General features: G+C 43.8%; 1 protein-coding gene across 1 annotated transcript in view; it reads right to left on the reverse strand.

Annotated features, from left to right (window-relative positions):
• Window positions 1–1,475: 1,475 nt before the first annotated feature.
• kmt2a (lysine (K)-specific methyltransferase 2A) overlaps window positions 1,476–26,915 on the reverse strand; it is a gene marked incomplete at its 5' end in the record, with an annotated part of 47,035 nt that continues 21,595 nt past the window's right edge. Inside the window, 21 exons of the mRNA XM_080025260.1 lie at window positions 1,476–6,232; window positions 6,349–6,478; window positions 6,734–6,814; window positions 6,985–7,092; window positions 7,580–7,754; window positions 8,276–8,350; window positions 8,700–8,926; window positions 9,019–9,090; window positions 14,707–17,238; window positions 17,679–20,394; window positions 20,531–20,677; window positions 20,903–21,063; window positions 21,230–21,308; window positions 21,408–21,519; window positions 21,643–21,801; window positions 21,908–22,045; window positions 22,150–22,244; window positions 23,789–23,994; window positions 25,833–25,906; window positions 26,285–26,395; window positions 26,562–26,738. Coding sequence (XP_079881386.1) covers window positions 5,957–6,232; window positions 6,349–6,478; window positions 6,734–6,814; window positions 6,985–7,092; window positions 7,580–7,754; window positions 8,276–8,350; window positions 8,700–8,926; window positions 9,019–9,090; window positions 14,707–17,238; window positions 17,679–20,394; window positions 20,531–20,677; window positions 20,903–21,063; window positions 21,230–21,308; window positions 21,408–21,519; window positions 21,643–21,801; window positions 21,908–22,045; window positions 22,150–22,244; window positions 23,789–23,994; window positions 25,833–25,906; window positions 26,285–26,395; window positions 26,562–26,738 — 7,851 coding nt within the window. The 3' untranslated portion in view covers window positions 1,476–5,956. The remainder of the gene's footprint in view (window positions 6,233–6,348; window positions 6,479–6,733; window positions 6,815–6,984; window positions 7,093–7,579; window positions 7,755–8,275; window positions 8,351–8,699; window positions 8,927–9,018; window positions 9,091–14,706; window positions 17,239–17,678; window positions 20,395–20,530; window positions 20,678–20,902; window positions 21,064–21,229; window positions 21,309–21,407; window positions 21,520–21,642; window positions 21,802–21,907; window positions 22,046–22,149; window positions 22,245–23,788; window positions 23,995–25,832; window positions 25,907–26,284; window positions 26,396–26,561; window positions 26,739–26,915) is intronic.

A 26,915-nucleotide genomic window follows, 5' to 3' on the forward strand; every position in this document is an offset into this window, starting at 1 on the left:
CAAAACTTTTTTTATATTGTTTAACACAAGGATTTAGGATTCTATACCTGCAAAACTTATGACGTTCAAATCAGCAGCTGCTATACTTTGTGTTTAGCACTAAAAAGCAAATGTTAGTATAGTAGTAATAATAATAATAATAATACATTTTATTTCGAGGCGCCTTTCAAAAGCTCTCAAGGTCGCCTTACATTCAGAAAATTCAATAACATAGTAGTGTAATAACCAGATGTGTAAACATGTGATGTGCAAAGTGAAAAGAAAGTAATAAAGCATTTTTGCTGTGTCATGCACGGCCTTTCGGACTGAGCACATGGGTCTGCTTAGCGCTTTAACGCTGAAACACTGGTTTTATGGGAATGGCGATGGGAGGAGGGTCTTTGCAGCAGCTCTTTGAAGCAACTGATTTTCCTTTGAATCGGAATCGTGAGGAGTGGCTCCAGTCGGGTCCTGTGGAGGCAGCCAGCTATAACTGGACTGAGACGTGTTTTTAATTAGTGGCACCAGAATCTGCACATTTTAGGTCTACTGCACTAAGAACCCATAAGCTGCTGCTCCCTGGAGGATTTACTGGGTCATTTGGAACACTTTCAAAAAAGTAACAATTTGAGCTCATTTCCAGTGGGTGGTGGTGGAGTTGTAGAAAAATTGTTATTTGGCTAGTAGAATAACAATGCAGTTGATCTCAGTCTCTGTTCCAGAAACAGTTAAGTGGTTTTCAGAGTAAAAACGCAGACATCAGGGACGGAGAAGCTGTAAACACAGATGTTTTGCTTAAAAAAAAGAGGCTGCAATCCAATTATTCATTTAATTCCCACAATGTCTATTCCTGGTGAGAGAAAAAAGCTGTTTTGAGCTCAAAAACAACGCATTGTTGTGCCCAAAACCAGAAGTAACAGACTAAAGAGTTTAAAATGACATTAAATAGGCTAAACAATGCCAAATATATTAATATAATTTACATTTAGTGCTACTTTTACATGCTTTGTTCTATTGATAAATATATGTATTTTCTGTGTGTGTGTGTGTGTGTGTGTGTGCGCAGCATGGAGGGCACTGAACTTTCAAAAAAATTGAGATGCAAATACATAAATTAAAAATCAAATGTGATGCAAGAAGCAATTCTGTAATTATTGCATTCTTCTAGAACAGAGATTGCATCATTGCTCCCTAACTCCCAGTAAAACATCTCAACAGTTTACAACATAATGGCTTGTATTGCAAAGTTGTTAGCTGTGGTGTAAATAATATGAGATTCGGTGAAGTTCAAGGTTAATTGTTGAAACTGGAAACAGTATTTGAGTTGTGTTCAGTACTTGCCGCGGAGCCTTCGATCATCACACCACCTTCACAGGCAACTTCGTAGTGAGATTATTTTCCAAAAGACTAGTGTGTTCCTTTAAGCTTTTATGTAATCTGTCAGTTCAAACAGTTAAACGAGGCAAGAGACAAAAAAGAGTAAAGGAGACATGTTTATTATTTAAACTATCACTTAAATAAAAAAAGTGCATAGAAAATAAACATGATTAGAAACTTTTCTTTTTACACGTATGTACAACTTTTGTTTCCTAATTATACATTCAACCAAGTAGTTTGTGGTTCATTTTCACTGTGGTGGTTTTTTTTTCCTTCATTTTGTTGCTGTGTATTGAAAGAACACTGTTAAAACGGGAGAAATATGTAACTGTTGAACTTATGGATACCATTATTACAGAGAGCAGGAGGCATATTGATAAGACAAAGGTATATTCAAGGCATAAGAAACGAGCCTGTTCATGACCCATGATCCCTATCTCTCTTTCTTTTGAACGTCCCACCATCCGCTCCCTCTGTGACACCACATCCATCCCAGGCTGATAACCTCTATACACAAGAAATAATTAAAAAAATTACAAATACATGTTACGTACTCATCCGCTTCGCTCCCAAACCTTGACTTGTAAAAAGAACAATTCAGGGTGGATGTTGCCACAAAATAAATAAATTAAATGTTTTCAACGTCAGCATTATCTCAGCATTATGACTTTTTTTTCTATAAAAACAGTACATGATAAGTACAACCAAAAGCTTCGGAGGAGAAAGAGAGGTGGTCAGGGAGACACAAGAGATTGCCAAAATGATAAAACACACATTTTGGTGGGGATCTTTAAAAACTCCTGGCCAGTCTCCACAAAACCAAACTCTTTCATTTATACCACATCAAGTAAGCTGTCTAAAAAATTAAAGATAAAATTCCCTGTTAAAACATACAAAGAAAAAACAAACAAAACATAGACGGAGGAACGTTCACTACAACAACCGGGGGAGAAAAACTAAAAAAAAAGATGTTCACAACCACATTAATACAGTTACATTTCATATCACATAAAAAACAAAAGATAAAGTTCCTTTCCATAAAGAAAATGTAAAAGAAAAGCTGTGACCCTTCCTTGCTGACGAAGGAACACATACAGGCACAGAAAAATTGGTACTGGATATCAATATACAAAGAGAATGATGCACGTTAGTTTCATCTGATAGTACTGTAACACAAAACCATTATAGAGTACATTGAAACATTGCTATTAACCATTATAAATCTGCTGTTTTGCTACTGTAACTAAGTTTGTCTGTCCATTCCATATATTGTATAGATACTAAAGTACAAGAAATTACTATGCATGTTTTCTGTATAATATTGTTATGTATTTATACTATAATTACAGAAGGGCCACTGGTGTGGCGTGGTAAAATGTCCAAAGAAACAACAGAGACCATTTCCTTATTGTATATAAGCTATTAAACAGTTAAATAAATGACTTATTGTTCACTGAAACCCTCTGACCCTCAACATGTTTAGAAAGTGGATCTTGGGAAGTGAGAGTGGCAGACAGAGCCCTTGGCATCAGTAAACGTGTTATGGCCGATGCTAGCGTGAAGGCGCTAACCCAGTGAGAACCTGTTGTCCTGCAGACTGAAACGACGCCACTGTTCACACTTCAGGATTATTCCTGGTGCTTAAACTGCTGCTGCTCTACACATCTTCCATATCTACCAGGGCAGGTGACACAAGAACTGAAAACAAATGCAGCCCACGGAAGTCATTAACATCTTCAAGAAGTGTAACGATGCAGAGGATTATAATATACATTCATTGTTGACCTTAGCAGCAGAACCCAGCTAGCCCAATGTAGGTGCAGCTAGCCTGTAAGTTACTTACTGGCCTGTTACTTACTGGCCTGTAAGTAAGGGTAAGGAGGGCCTGATCTCAAGGCCCTAAAAAGGAAAAGCACAGCTGGGGGGCTGTACACACCACATCTTCAAGGAAGGAAAGGGCTGCTGGTGTGGTCCCTGCCTTCACTTTGTTGCAGAAAAAAAACAGTCAAGTGCACTTTGCTAAGTCTCAAACGCCACTTTCAGGACTCCTTAAGACCAAGCCAAGTTGACCAAGATCCTATCGTTTTCTTCTTAGATCAGGGCCTGACACAAACTCAAAAGTATCCTCAGCGACTATCTGTGTTTGCGGTTTTCAGCGGTTCTGTCTGGAGAAAGAGCAGAGTTTTCCTATGTCTATTCAGTGCCTGTGTCGCAGCTAAAGTGCAAACCATGTGTGGGTCGTGTTTCTGTTTCAGTTCAACAACAAGGAGCAGCGCTGGAGTTAACTGCTAACGGCCTTTAGGTGATAAAGTCAGCATGAACAGCGGACAACAATAAATTAATTTAAAAAAAAGACCAAAAACTGTGACTGTAGTCACATATTGGGACCAGTTAGTCTAAAGAGTCATTAAATATTCAGCCCAGGACAGAGGCTGGTGTGGTAACCAGGATAATTATTTTTGTTGTTGATAAAACGGATCAGCTCAACGGGGGTACAGTGAATGCTGTTGGTCGCACCAAACTAAAGGCACCTCTTTATTATAGACCCAGTCTGCAGAGGGACATAACTGTTTATTCTGAAGGAAATCTTGTTGGATTTTACACATGTGCCAAATTTGGCTGTCGACTCAATATTGATCAGTGGGAAGAACAAACAAATCCTTTCAGCGTGACAAGTGGAATTGATTCTCGTGTGATGCGGTGTGGAGACAATAAGGCTGGAGAGAGGAGATATCTGCTATGGATCAACAAATCTGAACTCTCTGAAGTGCATAATAATCGTTTGCGTGAACTGCCATACTGCCAGCTATAACTGGAACAACGACAATGAACCTATCAGCTCTGACCCAAATGGCCTGGGATAAATAAAAAGAGTTACTGGTGGACTGAACTAAAAAAGGGGACCAAGCCACAGACCAGTGTCAGTCTTTGGAATCAAAGAAAACATTCAGGCTACAAATTAAAAATAAAGTTTCAACAAAAAACAACTTTGAGAAGGCAGCGGAATACAAAACATAGAGAACAAGCATTAGTGTTTGTAAACCTCTATTTCCTACAAAAATGGCAATAAAATAAATAAGATTTTAAAAAAATATAAATACCATCATTAAGTGCTATTCACTAGTGAGTGCTTTTAAAGTCTTTTTGTAGAAAAATATACATTATTTACATTTGTTTTTTAAAAGCAAGCATGATATTTCTCCGCCCATAATAAAAAGACAGATAACAGACAAGACTTTAAAAGACTTAATACAAAAAAAAAGAAAAAAAAATAGTAATGGTTATCACAACAGGCCAAGAAGAAAAGTCAATTCAAGGGCGTGATGTTTGGTTCTTTTTGCTGCTGTAATTTTGGAACGTGATTCAAATGCTGAGCTTATACAATAACCAAAAGAAGCAACTCGGATGAAAACAACAGCACGCACAAACTTGCAACCCATCCGTCTGTGTGTTTCTGTGAGATCCACAGATGTATACGGATCACAGCTCCCAATCAATAATCAATTATAAATATGTCTACTAAAGCACATCTGTAGGGTTCTCCAGTCCCTTGGCTGTCAGTCCACCAGAATCTCTAGCTGCCTCACTCTCTCAGGCCAGAAGCTTAATCCCATCAATAACGTCTAGTCCACTCATCAGTCTACATGCAGTCAGACTACAAGTCAATTGAAGTACAACGGATGGTATCGATCTCGGATATCACCCTTTACGCAAACTGCCAAAAATAACCATTGCTCTTTTGTTTATTTTTTTATTATTTTTTACAAATCTACATTTCTACCTCCTCTCGTCTCTTTTTCTCTCTGTGGCCACTGCTCCCCCTAGTGCCCCCACCTGTACAGCTCTTATCAGGCTGCTACACACCAGCAGCTCCTATTTACACTGTTAAAAGCTTTTTAAAAAAAAGCCCAGTTAGGGGAACGTTCCACTAAATCAAAACGGTTCTGAAGACATCAGGGCACATTCAGACAGGGATATGTGCATCAATTACAGCTGACACTGAGATTTATCAAAAAATTAAATAAAATAAAAAATAAATTCTAACAAGGTTCTAATTTCTCTTTCTAGTAAAATTATTCTTCCAAGTCCCTTTAACAAATTGCACTTTGGTGTAAAACGGAACCAAGTTCTTTGATTTTGTATTTTCTTCCATGTTCACATCTCAGCGTCAGTGGACCATAACATTATCTAGAAAAATTAAGGAGGATGGGCCAATGTAAAAAATATTATGAAGGGGTAACTTTATAAATAAATCAAATGTTTAATATTGCAAGGTTTTGAAGGCTCAAACCGTTTCATTGCTCACCTTTGAAGGTGAAACTTCCCATGCCAAATAAGAATGAGACAAAAGGAGGCACATTATGTTGGAATTTCTACAAATGGCCCCTCCTCCATAAATGGCTCTTCCTGTATGTACAGTAAGACCCACGACCATCGTCTCTGCTGTGTTTTTGCCCACACTGGCAGCAGAAACACTAACAGAGCTTGTGCCCTGTTGGCAGCTTTGGTCCTATGTGGACTGGAATCGCATAATCGGTAATACGCCAGAGAAAACCCCCAGCGGACTTGCAGACCTCTTTAAATTGTAAAGATAGAGGTATCAGTTGAGGAACTTGCGGCACTTCTTTGCACTGCAGTTGCAGGGTAGCTTGTTGCTGGCATCCTCAATAGGGAACTTGTAGTCATAGGTGAGCTCCTCTCCGCAGTAGATGCGGCGAGAGGCAAAGATGACAATGTGCTTCTGGCCGTCCACGGTGATGACCCGAGAGTAACAGTTGGGCTCACAGGAGTGGTTGATGAAGCGGGCAGCGTTGCCGTGCACCGTGGCATCAACCACCTCGTAGTCATCAATACGAAACATGTAACAGCCAATCCCCTAAGAGGAGAGAAAAGACAGAGCTTTAGGTTTGATGCTACCAACACTTTTTGAGTCAAGTTGTGCAAATAATGTATACACTTCAAACTCAAAGTTCAATGACAAGTCCACTTCACCTTTCCGTCATAATATTTCTCCCGTTTGTCAGTGAGCACAGACCGAATTACATTTCCAGAGTATTCAATGAGCATCTCCCCTGCATCGATGGTTTTCTTGCAGAACAGACCTCGGCCATGAATAGGAGACCTGCAGGGGGGTAAATGCACAGGGATGTCATTTAAATCTGTGTTTGTAGATGTTGATCAAAACTTTCCCTTTGGGTTCAATTGTAACTTGATCACGGACAGCCACAATGGTCGATAGTTAACAACATTACAAAACAATAAAGACCAAGCTGATTGCAACTGGTCTCTGTGAGCATGGATATCCAACTGTTAATGTCCCAGCATGCATCATCTACATAAAAAATAGATAAACAGTTTAGGCGCCTGGTGATCTAACCTGTACACTCCAACAGTTTCCTTAGAGGTGGCTTTGAGCTGTTTGAATCTCACTGCCAATGGTAGCTCCATGGAGGCACGCCTGCAACAACAGCATGAAAAACAAAATGTTATGGTGACTTCTTCAAACACTTAGTGGACCATTTGACAAAATGTATATCTTAGAACAGTGTTAACTCTCTCAATTTTGGATAGAAGATACAACAAAATAGGATGATTCTTTTATGGGATTTTGTGTTGGTTGTGACTGACCTGGCAGTCCTGAGCTGCCCTTCGTCATCATCATCTGCCTGCGCCCTGTACTCAGGTGGCTGTCGGTGTTTTGAAGCCAAGAAATTGAACATGTCAAATACAGACCTCCTGAAAGGCAAACAGATGGGATGGACATCAATCAAAAACACAACTAAACAAGATGATTACTTCATTAGACCTACAGAAATCATGATCCAGATTCAGAACAGCTATGGTTACAAGGAAGAAGGTTCCTGGCTATCCTGATATCTGATGAATGATTAACCAAAGTTATCCCAGGGTGATGCTTATATTTCTCTCATTGTGCATTAACAATATGTACAGTAAAAAATAAGTAAGCAGTATTTATTGGATATGTGCGATCAATCCTATGGGCTTTGGTGCTTCGATTAAATGATTGAGATATAGAAACAAAAAAAACGTATGATGCGTCTGTTTGCAACATTTTTTTGGTGGATAGCGTACTACCCCCGTCCACCCGCGCATCCAACCCCTGCAATGAAATGGGGTGAATGCAGGAGCGTTTTGGAACACCAACCACGACCCAACACTTTTGTAACGGTGCATAAGAGTGTGTGCGGGTTCCCTTTCTAACCTGTGGAGGACCTCTGCCCGAGCCGATCCGTGGGGGTTGATGGGAGGTTCATCAGTTTCCTCTGGTTTGTGGAAGCGGAAGCGGTAGCTCCGACAGTGTCTGGAGCCGTACAGCTGCTCCAGCAGGAAGACCACTGCCTCATGGACCACTCCCAGCATCCGCAATCCATTCACACCTGGGTCAGAGCAAAGGAAGACATCCACTGTAAGAGCCATTTATCCCTTTCTTTCTTTCTTTCTTTTCATTGTTTGTTAATTCGCAATTTGACCGCCTGGTGGCAGTACTGTAAACCGGATGCAAGTCTACTTATCAGGCATAGCAGGGATGCCAGGTGTGTTTACATGTTTTCGACCTTGTCCGCAGAGCTCGCCCAGTTTAACGGTGAATAGTTATATGTTCAAGTCTTACGTTCAGTGTGCGTGTGTGTAAATAAACTAAGCATTATAAACCCTTGAGGAACGAGTGGACATTCTCTAAATTTGAGCTTGTTATCTAGTGCTACGGCACGCGTCAGGACAACCAGCCGACATGCAACATAGTGGCTTAATGGAAAGACGCTACATCCGCCATGAATCATTTTGTACTTTTCCATTCAAGGGGCAGAATACGTTAACAGTGGGCACTGTAACGCACATTCTAAAAATATATAATCTGTTCATCTTTGTTATTTTGATGCAGTCAAGAGTGATTCCTCACCTTCAAAAGAGAGCGTTTTGAGTCGTGCATTGGAGCGAGCTTCCTGCACCTTATCAGTCAGGGACTTCCACGCCTCTGCAGAGGGACAGTTAGGACAGCCAGTCAGTATTTCATAAACTTTTCATGAGTGTATATAGAGTATATAGAGTATAAGTGAAACAATAATTGTTCAAGTAACCATGGTGTATGTTAAAATAACACTGCCTATGCTCTCAGGCAATGGCAAATGTAAAGTAATGAGTTGTGTTGTCTAAAATCCTAGAATTTTTTTTCTTTGCAATTGCAAGCAGCCCTGTGCAATATATGCACAACAAGCATCTAATTTCAGCTCTACTACAAACGCATCATAAGACTACTTCCCAAAGCCATTAGATTAACATTATTACATAACAAATGTGGTCATGGTAAGGTTGTTTTCTCTCACCTTCAATACTCTCGCAGCGGATGTGGAAGCCGTCCTCACTGCGGATTTCAAAGATGATGCCCTTCTTGGGTTTGCTATCCAAGCCGGTGTCTCTGCTGTTGCCGTCCGGGTCCGGTGGTGAAGCCACAGCAACAGTCCCTAATCCCCCAGCTGCAGGTGGTTTGTCTTTCCCTACTACTTTCCCGGGTAAAACAGCCCCTTCAGATGTCTTCTTTTTACCAAGCACACTGTAAAATATCGGTGGCAAGCATTAGAACTCTTTTTCTATGGTCTGTATTCAAAAATAATAAATGGCAACCTAGCCTGGATGACTGTATACCTCTTGCTGGTTGCCTTGTCTGCGGGCTTGCCTGTGTCCATAGGTTCAGGGGAGATCAACTCTTTGGAACTGCTAACAAAGATAAATAAAACAAGCTCAAAATGGGAATATATATTTGATTCTATTCCAGTTCTCTGTATGAACCAAACACAGCAACTGAAAACATAATGGCCCTCATTTATCAATTTTGCGTGGAAACTGGGAGAGACACCGAGATCGTTTTCCGGCATTTGGCCAGTGTCACGGCGACCACTGCCATACCATGGCTTGAGCCGTTCAGTAACGGTAAATGCCAGTCCAAAAGTGGTATTCTGCGACCGGCACGCCCCGCCTCCCCCCTATAATTTCACGACAGGTATTGCCTTTACGGCAGAGGCAGGTAAAGCTAAATATAGTTGGTCGTTATTGACACTATATCACAACATAACACCGTAAATAAATAGATTTATTCATGTCTCTGGTCCTTTCCGTTGTAAGGATATGTGCGATCTGTTTGTTGTTGCTTTTCAAATGACAGATGCTTTATAAAATAGTCGGACTTGCTCCGGTGACGGTAGTTAGCATAGCCTCCTGAGCAGGTTTGACTAATCGATGACAGAGAATTAGCCTTTAAGCCTTCGGGCTTTTTTGTGTCTATCCCTGGCTATTTTATGTATTTTAATGTGTGACAGAATGCTGTTCATGTTTTAATATCAAAATGGTCAAATAAAATCATTCATTCAAATCATTCATTCATTCAGCCCTATATAGCGTTGGGTACAGCGGCAGGTTAATATATCTAGCAGGGGGTACCATTGTTAACTAATACTCCTATAGCTCAGCTGGTAAGACAGTGTCTTATGGAACAGTCGACCGGAGTTCGCGTCCCGCTTAGATTGATTCTTTATAATGACTGTACTGTTTCCGAAAGGTCTTTACCGGTCCTTAAAATGGCTTTTACCTTTTGACAATGGTCTCTACCGGTCCATAAAATGGCTTTTACCTTTTGATAATGGTCTCTACCGGTCCATAAAATGGCTTTTACCTTTTGATAATGGTTTCTACCGGTCCATAAAATGGTTTTTACCTTTTGATAAAGGTCTCTACCAGTCCATAAAATGGTGTTTACCTTTTGCCAATGGTCTCAACCATTTCTACACGGACATGCCACTCATATCCTGTGGTATTTGCCGGTTCATACTGGCATAGCACTCGTGATCCAGCTGCAGAATCATTTTGATAACAACAAATATATGATTGGCAATAGGCCTACATGATGGAAACATAAATTAACAATGTCAAAAGTGTGAAAAATAAAATGCTAATTAAATAAGTCAGAAACAATTGAATAAAGAACTGTGTGAACAGATTTGTGTGCAGGTTAGAATGAGGGTTGGTCTTTATTGGCGCTATATCACAACATAACACCGTAAATAAATGGATTTATTCATGTCTCTGGTCCTTTCCGTTGTAAGGATATGTGCGATCTGTTTGTTGTTGCTTTTCAAATGACAGATGCTTTATAAAACAGTCGGACTTGCTCCGGTGATGGTAGTTAGCATAGCCTCCTGAGCAGGTTTGACTAATTGATAACAGAGAATTAGCCCTAGCTTTGGGTACAGCGGCAGGTTGACATATCTAGCAGGGGGTGACAGTTGTACCTAAGGCTCCTATAGCTCAGCCGGTAAGAAAGTGTCTTATGGAACAGTAGATCGGAGTTAAGCTCGCGTCCCGCCCGGGTTGATTCTTTAAAATGACTGTACTGTTTCCGAAAGGTCTTTACCGGTCCTTAAAATGGCTTTTACCTTTTGACAATGGTCTCTACCGGTCCATAAAATGGCTTTTACCTTTTGATAATGGTTTCTACCGGTCCATAAAATGGTTTTTACCTTTTGATAAAGGTCTCTACCAGTCCATAAAATGGTGTTTACCTTTTGCCAATGGTTTCAACCATTTCTACACTGACATTTCTACACTGACAGACTTCGATAACTGATAACTGTGGCATTTTTGTGTGCTCAGTAAGTAAATTTGTAAAACTGTAGTATAAACTTTCACTACTTACACACAATAAGAAAAATAAATAACTGCTTCTTATGTGACTATTATGTTATTACCCCCCAAAAAGGCAGCAGAGAATGAGATAGTAAAACGGGAGGTCAGCAGGGAACCTTTGACCATCGATGATTGTGGGATTCTGAGGAGACACCACTCATCGAAGATGATTAAAGGCGTGAATGTTGAGGTCAGCCTTATCAAACTTTTTGCATAGATAATTTTGAATCAGTAAATTCAGACATAGTAATGTTATGTTTTTCATCATCGTAGAACTTCCGTCTCACAAAAGAAGACCCAGCAGCCTGCCCGCCACATTCACCATCGCCCTCTGTACTCCCAACCATCCCCCAAAAATAAAGCAGTTCCTCATTCCACAAGTGAGCGCGCATGGATCCAGTGAAGGCCTAAATTGCACCGCTTCGATTGCAAGTAAATTAAGAATTAAATGTGGATAATTTAATTCATAATTTTTTAATCAGGTTTATGGTTATTTTATTGTCCATTCTATAGGCCTACTTCTATTAAGATTTTTATTTTATTTTTTGTATAAGTGATAGTGCACATTAATAAACATGAGCACCAGAGTTCAACATGTATATAATTTCTCTGTGGTTTTTACTTAATTGTCTTACTGTAAAGCACTTTGTACTTTGTTTGATACGTGTTAAAACGGTTTCTGTTTTCCCCCTTTAGTTTTGTTGTTTAAGTGATTTTCATGTTAGTACTGCTTTTCCTACACTGTTAGTGTACCTTGAACGTGGCTGTGAAATGTGTCTGAAATGGAAAACTCTTTTGTTTCCATTCTCTCCTCCGCCGGACTGATATTGGAGTGTGCGTCCGTGATACAAAACCACACACATGTTCACATTCTCTCACTAAAGAGTTTAAACGGAAACCTGGGCTCCATCCTTTATTTCTTTCACCTGAACATTATTAGTGTTCTGATCGGACACTCAGTAGTGATTGTTGCCACACATTTGGATCCATCACATAGGCTATTCTATCTTACAACCCTCATTCTAACCTGCACACAAATCTGTTCACACAGTTCTTTATTCAATTGTTTCTGACTTATTTAATTTGCATTTTATTTTTCACACTTTTGACATTGTTAATTTATGTTTCCATCATGTAAGCCTATTGCCAATCATATATTTGTTGTTATCAAAATGATTCTGCTGCTGGATCACGAGTGCTATGCCAGTATGAACCGGCAAATACCACAGGATATGAGTGGCATGTCAGTGTAGAAATGGTTGAAACCATTGGCAAAAGGTAAACACCATTTTATGGACTGGTAGAGACCTTTATCAAAAGGTAAAAACCATTTTATGGACCGGTAGAAACCATTATCAAAAGGTAAAAGCCATTTTATGGACCGGTAGAGACCATTATCAAAAGGTAAAAGCCATTTTATGGACCGGTAGAGACCATTGTCAAAAGGTAAAAGCCATTTCAAAGACCGGTAAAGACCTTTCGGAAACAGTACAGTCATTTTAAAGAATCAACCCAGGCGGGACGCGAACTCCGGTCGCCTGTTCCATAAGACACTGTCTTACCAGCTGAGCTAAAGGAGTCTTAGGTAACAAAGTTACCCCCTGCTAGATATATAAACCTACCGCTGTACCCAACGCTATATAGGGCTGAATGAATGAATGAATGATTTGAATGAATGATTTTATTTGACCATTTTGATATTAAAACATGAACAGCATTCTGTCACACATTAAAATACATAAAATAGCCAGGGATAGACACAAAAAAGCCCGAAGGCTTAAAGGCTAATTCTCTGTCATCGATTAGTCAAACCTGCTCAGGAGGCTATGCTAACTACCGTCACCGGAGCAAGTCCGACTATTTTATAAAGCATCTGTCATTTGAAAAGCAACAACAAACAGATCGCACATATCCTTACAACGGAAAGGACCAGAGACATGAATAAATCTATTTATTTACGGTGTTATGTTGTGATATAGTGTCAATAACGACCAACTATATTTAGCTTTACCTGCCTCTGCCGTAAAGGCAATACCTGTCGTGAAATTATAGGGGGGAGGCGGGGCGTGCCGGTCGCAAAATACCACTTTTGGACTGGCATTTACCGTTACTGAACGGCTCAAGCCATGGTATGGCAGTGGTCGCCGTGACACTGGCCAAATGCCGGAAAACGATCTCGGCGCACCTGGAAACTGGTGCAGATTCTGGCGCAAATACCTCCCTATCTCGCCAATCTCAGCGTACGCCAGGCCATTATTGATAAATGCGGCGGATGAAAACTAGCGTATCACGCCCCTATATTTTCTCAGTTTAGAGGCCTCGCCCAGAGGTTTTACGACATGGATATGCGCAATACGGCACTTCCCTGAAGTAGAAATTGACAGAATAACAGCGAAAGTAGAAAAAAAAAGAGTTTCATTTCGGAGCATTAGCCTACAAGCAGCATCAAAGAACGACAGAAGGCAGCAGTTAGGAAGGAAATAACTGCTGCGGTCAACAGCGTTGGTGACTCAAAATCGCCACTAAAAAAAGCGTGTTGCTGTTCTGAAATGCAACCAACTGGGGGTGCGGGGCTGCGGGCATAATATAAGTGGTGGAGGAGAAAAAGACGCACCAACTGTCCGATAATGGTCCCCATAAAATAAATACACGTCTGCAGAGATTTGAATGATTAGAATGTATTGGCCCTTTTAGATAGCACTATTCAAAAGGGTTTTAAAAACTAAAAATAACACATTTAGCGTTTTACTGTATGACAGCATGCGCTTGGCACGAGTGGTCAGCCCGGCCGTCAGCTGTGAGAGCGCCCACCGTCCTGCTCCACCAGCAGATAGGAACAACGTGCCGGTTAACGGTGGAAATAAATCGCTCGCTTTAGCATTAATGACACATTAAAAGAGGAACTAACATCTACAAAGTGCGTCAAATAAATAAAATGTTAAGCTGAATGTTGTGCCGTGTATTTTTTTGTATCATAAAGAGCAGTGTATGTCTACTACATATTTAATACTTAGGCTAACATTTTGAATGAATGCAGCCCCCGTGCCTCAGTGTCCCCTCAGCTGCTCCAAGACGGAGACAACTGCCCTTACGCAGTCCCATGCAGCCCTCCTAAGTGGCCGGTGTGCACACTATTGAATCAGCTCTCCTACTCAGTTGCACACCATAAGCTGCTCATTTTTAAGTGATTAATATCTTTATTTCGGTCTTATTTGCACTGCATTTGTATTATCTTCTAATAATTGTCCAACAAAGTCATCGGCTACCCGGCACAGCCTGCACTGCGAGTCCAAGCTGTTTTCAAATTTGCGTACACGAGCTGAGAGCTGGCGTGGGATTTGAGCGTACCCTACGCTCACGTCCATATTGATAAATGCCGAGATTTGCGTGGAAATGTACGTACACCCATTTTTCTGGTCTACGCAAGATTGATAAATGAGGGCCAGTGTGTACAGTTTATGATAGGAGCATCTAAAGAATAAAGCATAAACTAACAAACCCTTCTTGCATTCAGAATTATAATGCTCATTACAGTGACTGTACAGCACCACAGAAAATATAAAAATCTGTTGAAATTAATCATCAATAAATGGCTATATAAACCCAAAAAATGTCACATACATCTAAAAGAAGCCAAAATGCTAACTATCTCACCTTGGGTTTGGGTGAAGTCGTCCTGCCGGATTGTTGTGAGGATCTTCCGTCCGAGAGGTCTTGAGCTTCTTCCCGCTGATTACGTCTACAGTCTGCCTGCTCCGTTTTGTTTTCTGTTTTCCCTTTTCTGCTCCTGACACTGTGGTGGAGTTAGGCGTCCTTTGTTCTGACGATCTAGAAATGGGAGTTGTTCTACTGCTCTTGGCGCGAGAAGAGGTTTGGGTAAACACGCCAACGACACGTCCTTTGGCGGGGCTGATAGGGCTGGCTGGGACTTGGGCTAAAGTCACAGTAGAGTCCATAATCTGGCCTCTCTGAGACTGATGCTGAAGGTGGACGTTACTGGCTTCTGTCTCCACTTGATGGCTGACCGCCATGGTGAAAGTCTGTTGGGAGGGCAGGACGCAGATGCTGCTGGCTATACATGTCTGCACAGAGGAGCTGAGCTGTGACATGAGAGGGGCTCCTCCCGCTGATTGGAGGACCATTGGCTGATCTGATAGGCCCAAGCCATGGGGACTTGCTTTAAACAGGAGGCTGCCAATTGGCCCCGTGATCTCAGTAGAGCTGAGGACAGGGGTGGAGAGGGAGACCGATCCTGGTGCCAGAAGGCCGGTAGCGCCACTAGGGGGCATAGACACAACATTCAACACTGACTGACTGGGGTTGAGACCGGAGACTGTGCACGGTAGAAGGTGAGTGGAGGAATCGTGACCCAGGAGACCAGGCTGGTGGGCAGGGCGAGAAATCCTCTGCGGAAGGAGAGTAGTGGGATCCAAATACATCACACTACCTGATTTTGGTCTCTTTATAATATTTGGGACCTTTCGCTGAGAGGTGGAGACCAGGCTGCCAGGTTGGCCGGGGATGCTGGCAGTGAGCTGAGGGGAAGACAAGTTGATGAGGGTCATGTTGGGAGGGCCCACCTCGGATGGGGCCAGAGTGGGCTGGCTACGGGAGCGGGCCAACTTTTTGGTTTTTCTCGGCTGGAGACGAGAGATGGGCCTTTTCTTTCCATGAGCAGAGGCGATTATAGTCGGAGAGGAAGCGAGAGAGGACGGGCTAGACACTATAGTGACGCTGGGACCCAACGCTCGACCGGCCTCCGACACCAGTATCTGGGACTGGTCGTGAGGCAAACCAATCAGAAGCCCCGAGGTGGTGCTTGGGATTCCTGTCTGGAAGCCCGTCTGTGTCGCTCCTGTAAAGGTGTGAATCTGAGAAGGGTGAGCCATGGTTCCTATGACTTTGCCAGCAGGAAATATCGGCTGGGCCGTGGATAAACCGGTGTTCAGCCCTGTGGTAAGTGTCATAGAGCTCAACACTGCAGAAGAGCTAGTGTCCATGACTCCTGTAGCAGTGATTTTTTGGGTGACGCCATTAGGGACGGTCTGAAGAACGTAGAGAGGCTGAAACTGCTGATTGACCACAATGAGCTTGTCAGGGCCTGGTTTGATGACTGCTGGGCTGGACACCTGGGCCTGCAAGGGCCCTGGGCCAGGACCTGGATTGGGGATGCCTGCAGCTGCAGCCGCAAGATACTTCTGACCCTGAAGAGGCAGGGAGGGAGAACTTGGCAAACCAGGGGTTCCAGAACTCCTGGGAGCATCCTGGTTACCTGATGGTTCAACCACCTGGCCAATGGCAGGGCTGGGAATGAACTGTTCAGGAGTCATGTGACCTTCTGTGACTTGTGTAGTTGCAGCATCGGGCTGATTCTCTGACGGTGACACACCCGGCCCTGTTCTTTTCTTTTCCCCACTCTTTTCTCCACTGATTGTCTCAGGGTCAGAGGTCAAGCCCAGCATGCTGCGATCTGAGGTATTCTGACCGCTGCTGACAGAAGGGCTGCGTGTGGTGAGGACAGAGAGGTCAGAAGGCAGCTCAAGAGGAAGATATGGCTCCTCTACAGATATGGAGCTATTCACATTACTCTCCACTACACCTCCACTCTCAGCGCTGGACAGCGGCTGGGAAAAATCATCAAACAAAATGTCCTTGCGCCGGTTGCCATCCACTCCGACATAGCTCTCATCGAGCAGCAGCTCTGAGGAGGACGGCTCAGACTGCTGACCCAGAGCCTGCATTGACATGGAAGGCGTGTTGAGGACAAACTCCATGATGTCTGATGGCAAAATGTTACCACAGTCATCACTGTTGTTGTTGTCAGAGTCTGACTTGAGCAGGTCTGTGCTGAGGGATAGTTGAGCCTCGAGAGGATCCTGACCCTGACTCTGCGGCTGGGACTTGACCCCGCCTCCTATAGGTAGACAGTTTTCTTTCTGGTTCTTTCTGCTTTCTCGTGTGTTGCCGCTTACTGCTCCACCACTGTTGTCAGCGTCCTTGCTTGAGTCATGCGAGTCAGGTTTCTCAGTGTGCCTTTCTCTGGCCCTTCTCCTAGGAGTGCTCTTATGTGGGGTGGAAGAGGAGGTGGCTGTGGTGGTTGTAGTGCTGGTGGTGCAGATACTGGTATCGCTCCCCGAGCCATCATCAACGCCGTCGAGCTGGCCAATATGCTGCTTGCCAATGGTTCTGTTATACACAGCAAAGACAACAAGTTGAACTGTTAGCAACAACAGAAAAAAAACACAAATACATTTAAAAAGGGGGAGTCAGTCAAAATAACTTTTTGTAAAATTGAGTGAATATACTGTATCTTCATGTGTTTGAAATATTTTCCCAGCGCACACACAATTCCAATGCTAATACATATCCTAGGCTCTGTAAACTGATATGTTGCCAGGCCAGCTACAGTGGGCCTCTTTCTTTACATACTCTTTCTTTACATACCAGTTTACAGAGCAAAGGCTGTGTATTAACACCAGATTTTTTTTCAGCGCACACAGTTTAGACAGGTAGCACATACTGAGACAATTACTGATTTGATAAAAAAAAAATGACAACTAGTATTATCCAGAATCACTGGCTCCACTCCAGACAATTATTTTATCATAATAATTGTGTTTACTTACAAAGCGCTCAGCATTTCCTCTTCGGCTTTTCCTTGAGCCCTCTGTTGTTGCTGCTCCTCGTCTTTGAGAAATCTCTGAAGCTGGGATCCCCTTCCCAGACACTGGTCGATCCCCTCTATAGACGGCAGGCCCTCACCGGGGTTAATTATCGTCCGGCTGAAGTTGTAGTAGTACGGGTCTTTACCCCTCTGTTTCAATCCGCTGTCGTCATCGTCCTCGCTGTCCCCCGACGAGGAGGAGGTGCTCATATCGTCCGCTCCGTCCACCTGGCCCTCGGCTGATTTCCTGCGTCCCCCGCTCCTCCTCTTGACCACGGCCCCATCCCCGCTGCCGTAGAAGGGAAGGTCCTCTTCTCCGTACGAGCGAACCCCGTAGAAAGGCGTGAGGCCGAAGAACATGTTGGAGCGTGCGCGGGCGCTGCGTCGCGGGTAGCGCCGCTTGGCCGACCCCGAGCCGTCGCTGTCGTCCTCCTGGTGTTTGTCCTCCAGGCCTCTGTCGTGCTCGTCTCCCTCGTCCTCCGTGCCCGGAGCCAGGAGGCCACGGTGGTCTCGGAGCTCGCCGCCTCGTGAGCACTCCTTGTGCAAACGTTCTTCTTCTTCCATGGGAGTGTGGCCGTCTGATTCTGAGCTGGCCTCGCTGCTGCTGGCGGAGGGAGAGGAGAAGAGAGCGGAGCGGGACGAGTGACGGGACGCTCCCTGGCCCACAGGACAACCCACAGTGGCGGTAGTGGTCGGGGTGGGACAGGAGGAGGAAGCAATACCACCACCAACATTGCTGGTCCCATTGGGGTCAGAATTGATATCAGTCTTTAATGGAGTTACAGTAGGTAGTTTGACCGATCTCTTTTTCTCTCTAGAGGCAGACAACGGAAGTTGGTTAGTTGTCGGTTTGTTTTGGTGAGACTGGGACGAGGTCTTCACTCCTTTCTCTGGAGCTAAGGCGCCATGTTGTAGCTGCTGTAAGTTGTCCACGCTTGAGCTGTTCTTCCTCTCGGGACCGGTGGAGTAACTTTCCCTGCTCTTTGAGGATGACCTGTCCCCTCCCTGGTTGTCGAGCTTCTCCCCCTGAGCCTTCCCGTGGGCTTTGGTGCTGTTCCCGAGCACCGTAGCCTTGTTGCTATTGCTGCTATTTTGAGAGCTGGAGTTGAGAGCGTGCGTGTTAGAGCTGCCGGTAGCTTTCGTGTTATTGTTGAGAAGAAGGGGAATCTTGTTGCTAGTGCTGCTGCTGTTGTTGCTGTCCTGGAGACTCTTCTCTCTGTCACGGTCTTTGGAGGCCTCTCTGCTGCCTGGCGTCTTAACTTTGGGCTGTTTCTCTTTGGCAGCTTGGGAGGCCAAGTGCAGGGGTCCCCGCTTGACCACTTCATCTTCTGCTGCTGTTGTCCTTGACGACCACAGAGGCTTCGTAGCTGCTGCTGTGGCTAGACCCGATGAGTAATCGTTTGATTTCCGCGCGTTGGACTTCTGAAATGAAGTCTGCGGCGAGCCAGATTTCCCAAGAACAGGGTCCCTCTGGAGGGAAGTGGGTGTTACATTTCCAGTGCCACTACTACTACTACTACTACTACTCTCCTTCCCTGAGCTGAGCTTGTCCTTCGACTGGGTGACACTAGAGGCGGGGGTGGACCGCTGACGAGGCAACACACCTGTGGACATTTCCTGATCTTTGCCTCCTCCTCCGTGTTTCCCTTGCTTGGTGTTGTTGGCCCCTCTCAGCTGCTGCTGACCCGTTAGAACTGCAGTGACCATTGGAGGGGAGGACTGGCCTGAGGCTGCAGCAGGGGCCAGTCTGGGGCTCTTACTCTCACCTCCGGCCTGTTTGGATTGACTGCCTTGGTTATTATCTTTCGCTGAGCCAAAGTCTTTGTTTTTCTCTGTGCTTCTATAACTGGAATCTCTAGAGGCAGGTCTCCCCTTGTCAGAGTCTCTGCTAGACAATCTCTCTTTACCTTGGCCTGCATCTTTTCCTGTTTCCCTGTTGTATTGTCTATGCTTCTCAGACTCCCTTAACCCTGCGTCTCTAATGACTAGCCGAGCTTTTTCCACATCCTTACAGGCGGGATCTCTAGAGGATGATTTGCTCCTGTCTGTGTCTCTATTGCTTGAATCTTTGCTTGCCTGTCTCCCCTTCTCAGAGTCTCTGTTGACTTGTCTCCCCTTGTCCGGATCTCTTAAGGGATCTCGACTGATAGGTCTCCCCCTCTCGGATTCCTTCACACCCGGGTCTTTACTCAGCTGTCTCCTCCTTTCTGGCTCTTTGGCTGGCATTTCACCCTTGTTGTCAGAGTCCTTTTGACCGATTTCTCTGGACGATCTGTTCTTGTCCGAATCCTTAGAAGCTTGGTCTTGACTCGAGGCCCTCCCCTTGTCAGCGTCTCTCGACTCTTGGTCTCTGGTTGGTTGCTGCCTGTTTCTGTCCGTGGAGAACGCTCTGCTTCGTTCGTCATCTCTCTGGACCGAACTCTTAGCTGAATCTTTGCTGAAGTGTTTGGACTTTTCCGGATCTTTGGCGGGTGAGGGGATGAGCGGAGGGGGGGAGGTAAGGGGCCGTGACAAGATGTGGGGCGGGCAGGTCACCCCTCTCTGTCTGTTCAGCAGGTGGGGTGGAGGAGAGAGAGAAGGGGAGCTGTGACGACGCGAGTCAATGTTCCGCATGCTGGGGCTGACCAGGGAGTCTCCTACTGTCACGATCTCATGGCTTTGGGGCTGAGAGGTACCTCCTGCAAAAGAAAAAGAAATATAAATTGAAGTTGTGACTTCTTCGTGGACTACTATTCCTTTCAGCAATTAAATAGCTAAATCAAATGTATAGACAAATTATTTTTAAATTTGAAAAATAAATGCATTTTTGTGTACCTGGAGAGGGCATGGGCCTAGGGCCTAGTGAGCGCTGACATGGGGGGTAGCTAGGGTGTCTGTTCCTGGTGTAAACCCTGAGCTTGGAGGTGTTGGTGGGGGAAAGGGTGTCAGAGCGCCTTGGGGATTCAAATGGATCAGGAAAGTCTAAACATGGAAAAAGGAGAGATTGACAAAAAAAATCACAGTTTAATGTTGTTATGTGATTGTTGTTAAATGTGATTACACACTGCAATGTATAGATGCACAGGTGTTGGGTTCCAGGAAGAACAGCTGTGGCTTCGGCCCCAGCTGATGGAGATCCCAATAAATCAAATCAAACAAGTAGTAGTAAACATGAACTATATATAGACTTTGTAGTCTGTAGGTTACCTGCTATGGAAGGTGGGTTGTGTACTATGGTGCGATTTTCCTCAGGAGCCATCATGTTCTTTAGGTCAAATTCTTCCACAAGGGGATGACAGACTAGGATCCTACAGGTATACACACAGCGCTTTCGAGCATCCAGCGTACTCCAGTACATCCTTGAACACCTGAAAAGAAAATTAATCGATTAAGCTTGACTCAAATAATTAAATTTCATCCAGCAAGTAAGGTGTATTTTAATTCAATTGTAATGGTGCTGCTTAAAATTGCAATAGAAGACTTTGAGATAATAGAAAGGTAAAAAATAAATAAATAAATAAATAAATAACTTACTGGTATCCAACAGGGAAGAGTTTGCGTTTGCAGTCTGAGAGTTCAGTCAGTATCCCCAAACAATCAATTGTCATGGAGCCTGCATTGATAGGGTTAAAAATCAGCATTCAAAAGACACTTGGAGTATGTCAAAAGAAAATGGTCCATCCACCAACATTTACCAGCAATCGGGTCGTACCTATTTTCATGTGGACATTTTCAGGCTCCAGTCCTGCCAGCCACTTCCTCTTGAAACTAATGCCCTCCAGATCCACCAGGATCCTGCGGGTCACCTCAAACCCAGACACCACCTACAGAAAAACAAATACACAAGCTTGCTAGACATGGTTCATATATACAAGGAGATTTATTTGTGTGCGACCATCTTAATGTATTATTAAACTCTCCAATATGTAGTGAATATATGTTCTTACTTCTCCCTTGATGAGGTCCCTGTGCTTTGGACAATACACTTTCTTGTCCTCCAGGAAGACGCAATGACATTGGCGGGCGCACATGAAGTGGTAGTTACTGGTGCATGAGGTGAGGCAGCAGCCCACTGTGGCCCCCGGCTTCTGACACTTCTCACAGCGCTGAACCAAAAAGAATAAAGCGTGAGAGGTTGGAGATGTCTGTCCAATAAAAAGGTACACTTTAAAAAAAAAGAGTGGGAAACTGTGACGTGACAGAGTGTCTTACCAGTTGTTTTCCCCTGAGAACAGCCATGTGAACATTCTTCAGAGCGCCATCATCGTCCTCAAACACCTCGGCAGACCACAGGGCACAGTTCACATGGGTCCACTCATTCTGACCGATGTACAACAGCCTGCCACCCTCCTGAAACAAAACAGGCATGTTACAAGTGACGCAACAACCTTTTTTTAAGGCGTTAAGTCCAAGCAGATTTGTTTAGTTTTAGTGGGATCCAGATGGTGCCTTACATTGGTGTTCTCGTCTCCATACTTCAGACACAGAACACATTGCCTGTTATCACTAACGCCTGGCGGAGGAGGGAGCTCTGGGCTGTCTTCACCATCTGAAGAGAGAAGACAATTTATGTAAAAACCAGTAAAAAAACAAGACATGCAAAACAATGAGGATTTGTAGTCGCTTGCCCCTTTTACACAGAGATTGAGGCATATTGACGGAACAACATCACTCCAAAATGCCGGCTTTGCTTGCTTCTGTGTTATTTACACAGAACCAAGCAACGCCGGCCTGCTGGCGCATCAGTAGCTCCTTTTACACAGCATTCCGGAATGAAAGAGGTGCTTGTAAACAGCGTCAGGTGTGATGTAAACATTTAGCGCCGCGCCAGTCAGCTGCTTTACAACAACAACACTGGCCGGTGAATTGAGAGCAGATGAGTGCTGGAGCTTGCAGTAAGAGGGCCGTATTTTACTGTCCCCACGATGTGCCGGTTGATCTCGCTACGCGCTGAGTCCAACATCACTGGGACTGTTAACCAAACTGACAAAATCAATCCGCTTCACCTCTGTGTCTGTGTGTGTGTGTGTGTTTGTGTGACAAGTTGGTGAGCGGGTCTCTTTGTGAGGGCAGAGATCTGCCAATCAGACATAGACATACACATACACACAGTGTGTGAAGTCACGTTACTGTAGGCAGAAATAAAGTATGGATATACGCTCAGACTTAGGATAATAATAGCGGCGGCGATCCGGTCGCAGCCTGGCTTAGCCTAGCCTAGTTTTCCCATTGTACAACTTCTCCTGGACAGAAATAGACTCATACACTCTGCAAAATGAAGCGCGGGGTTTGGATTGAGCAGCGGACCTTATGACCAGCTAGATTATACGCCGTTCCTTTTATTTGTTGATTTTTACGGGACATCAGGCCGCCGTGATTAATGTTAAACACACGTCAAAACTGACAAAATCAATCCGCTTCACCTCTGTGTCTGTGTGTGTGTTTGTGTGACAGGTTGGCTGTGAGCGAGTCTCTTTGTGAGGGCAGATATCTGCCAATCAGACATACACATACACACAGTGTGTGAAGTCACGTTACTGTAGGCAGAAATAAAGTGTGGATATATGCTCAGGCTTAAAATAATAATAGCGGCGGTGATCCGGTTGCAGCCTAGCTTAGCCTAGCCTAGCTTTCCCATTGTACAACTTCTCCTGGGCAGAAATAGACTCATACACTCTGCAAAATGAAGCGCGGGGTTTGGATTGAGCAACGGACCTTATGATCAGCTAGATTATACGCCGTTCCTTTTATTTGGTGATTTTTACAGGACATCAGGCCGCCGTGATTAATGTTAAACACACGTCCTTCAACTGCTAACATGGTCGCATGTTCAGAACGTAGGCTATGGAACGTCAAACGCCCCCCTGTTCCGCAACAACAAGCTGGAGCATTTAAACAGAGAGGCGGAACTGATTGTGTCGGGAATCTTACTACCCCGCGAGGAAGTAAAATTCCCGGAACAATCTCTCGCACCTTTCTTCCCTCGTTCCGCAACGGTCGCATTTATACAGCAGGGCGGAGGGCCGAAATTCCGGCATTTTCCCGGCTTTCACTGGCTGTGTAAAAGGGGCTATAGTTTGCAAACTGCCTTACCAGGTAGAAGTGGGGGTGGTGGGGGTAGCGATGGAGGGAGAGGAGGAGGGGAGGCTGGAGAATCTGGTTCACTCTTGGGTCGGGGAGCTGGGATGATCTTTTTCATGAGGCTGGGGTGCTCAGCGCGGGAAAGCTCCTGTCTCTCCTGCCACTGGGCGTAGTTGTGGTCTAGGGACGGTGGCAGCACCGCGTTCGGGAGGAGCCCACTGCTATACGGCAGACAGAAACACGCACTATTGGTAAACATCATATTACATAACAAATTGTTGTGTAAAATGACAAATTTGATTTTTCACATTTACAAAGCCGAACATTTTAAATAAAATAGAAACATCTGTTATTAGTGAGCTGTTAATAAAAATAGAAATCAAGATTATGTGACAGATGCTTTCTGATGATTCATAAGATACATATATTAAAAGACTATTTCCGTTGCTATGAGCCTCTCAGCATCCCCCCCCCCCCCAGGAACATCTACAAAGTAGTGAGTGAGCAGTGAAACACATCCAGGGACATTTGCCAAGTCAAGCAAAGGCTGGGTAACTGCTGGTGTGATGTGCAGTCTCTTTCTTTAAAAACCATCTCACCAGTCATGGCCACAGGATTCACTAGATGGTTCAATAATGTCCTGGACTGAGGCACTGATACATAACGCAACAGAGGAAACTGACAAGCAAACCACAATGAGACCACAAATATGTATCAAAGAGACCTTCAAGTGAAATTTGACACTCATATGTTTTGCCTCCCACAATGCCTGGAGGACAGGGCAGAATAAATGGTCTGGGAAAGCTGATCGCTAAATGTACTGTAAGTGAGCGAGTGACACAGTGTGTGTGTGGGGGGGATTCAATATTCCGAGCAGTCTATGAGCTTTCCGCTATTCATTCAAATCATGCCAAATGATAATTCATCTCTGTAAATAGCATCAATTATTCAAGATGATCATTTTGTAATAAATTATTGATGCAAGGGCATGTGCAACAATCAATATCAAAATCAAAATCAAAATTTACTGTCATCCAAGAATATGTTTCAGGTAACACACTGCTAAACACTTAACTATCCAGAAGATACAGTATTTTAATAATCACTCAGTAAGTGTATGGGCCTCCAATCGTCTATTAGCCACTTACACTTGCCGTTAAGCTGTGCAGTGGGCTCTTTAAATCGGAGGAACTGTTGAATCAATTTCATTACTGCCCCATTAAATCTTGACTGGGACCTCTAATCAGTCATTGTCCTCAGATAGGGCGTGTTGACAGAAAAACCATTTTAAAATCGATCTACTTTACTCAGTCACTAATTTCTTAAGTTGTTAAAAGAGTCTCTTTAGGTTTCCGAAGTCGCAGCAGACAAAGTGTTTTAGTTGTGACTCCCTAAACTAAATAGATCACACACACAACGTAACCACTCGAAAAGATGTCCACCATATGTCATTGATCTTGCCCCTTGGCTGTTATTCTTCACTAATCTTATTCAGTGGTGGTCAGTACAGACCCCCACACATTTTTATAAATATTAGTTCATTGCTTTCTGGTTCCCTCAGAGGGTTGGTACAGCATCTCCCAAAGAAACCACATCTATTGCTCCTCATTTTAATAATTATAGACCTAAAGTTCCTGAGAGCTGCAGTTCTTCTCCAGGCTCTTTGGTCGTGTTCACGTTACAGGAGTATTAAATTCAAATGTTCTTCTCTGTAATTACAAAACACGACTCACGCCGCCAGTCTACAACATTTTCTTTTAAGATTTAGAGCTGCCTTGCTTATATATTCACTTTAAGACTTTGTTCATAAATTAGTTAGAGCTTTAATTTTAAATAAAGCTATATATAATAATGAACTTGTTGTTCATTACTTTTGCCAGTTGTTGTGGATTGTACTTTAATTCTCGAATAGTGACATCATAACACTGTAAAAGTAATCTACAAGATAAATGATGGCTATACTGAATGTGATGGGTTACTTGGTTGAATAGGGTACACTGAACACTATGTAAATGGCACAAGCTCTTGTGTTGAATGTGGTGCAATAGACACTCACTTGGCAGAGACGTTTTGCCTTTCCCAGAAGCGGGACTCCTTGACTTTGAACCATGGGAAGATGCGGTCCATTTGCTGAAACAGAAGAAAATACTTTATGACATCTGCAAAACCATCCGTTTTATGAACTTCCACAGACCAGCATTTGAGGCAAGATGGTGGTTAGTAATATTGTAGCACAACAAAAGTTTGATGTTGCCAAACGTTAGCCCACATGCTGAACCTATACTTGCCTCATGGAGAGAGGTAGAGCACGAGGAAATATAATAATACAATTTTCAAAAGTATAAAATCTGTGTGCGAGTGTGTAAATATCGGTGGCATAACAAAAACAGACAAACTGCCTGATGTGAACCAAAAGTGTACAAGTGGTTGATTGAACTGTGGAATTTATAAGCACTTGTGAAATGCACTGTACTCTGGTTGCTGAGATGACTGATTTTAGGATCTTACCCGAATGAAAAAAGACTTGACCATGCTGTTGGCTTTCCTGCTCTCGGGCTGGCCACCGTCACTGTTGATGGCCATCTGAATGATTCGGACGATGTCATCACTAAACTCCAGCTTGGAGAGAAAATATGTATGGAGTGTAATGGTTAAAACACAGATCCAACCCATCCTACAATACATGTACAGTATATGTAAAGACACGTTAACTACTTTTGAGTAAGGACTCCCGTTTGTCAGAAGAGCAGAGACGTGGCTTTAGAGACAACACACACACACATACCACTGCTTTATAGCTGCCCTGATCCATCTTTTTCTCAACAGACTCCAGGTCTGGAGGAGAGTCACTGGGAGTTGTGTCTGCGACTTCTGTCAGGACTGGAGGATCTGGTCCCTCTGGGGAACGACGGGATGGAAGACTCTCTTCTGTCTCTGGATTCAGCTCCGGGGGCTTCACCGCCTGCCACCCCCCAAAAAAAAACAGACAGTTATGCATGCTAGTTTAGCTGTGGTTGTGGCTTCAGCTGCTTCCATAAACTTTTACTTTGTATTCATGAATGCAGCCCCATGCAAAAGCTTAGATCCACCATTAATTAAAGGATTAATGAAAAGTGAATATTAAATAGGCTTACTACTA

This window comes from Ammodytes marinus (assembly GCF_949987685.1).
Source record: "Ammodytes marinus genome assembly, chromosome: 3".
NCBI classification, from domain to species: Eukaryota; Metazoa; Chordata; class Actinopteri; order Uranoscopiformes; family Ammodytidae; genus Ammodytes; species Ammodytes marinus.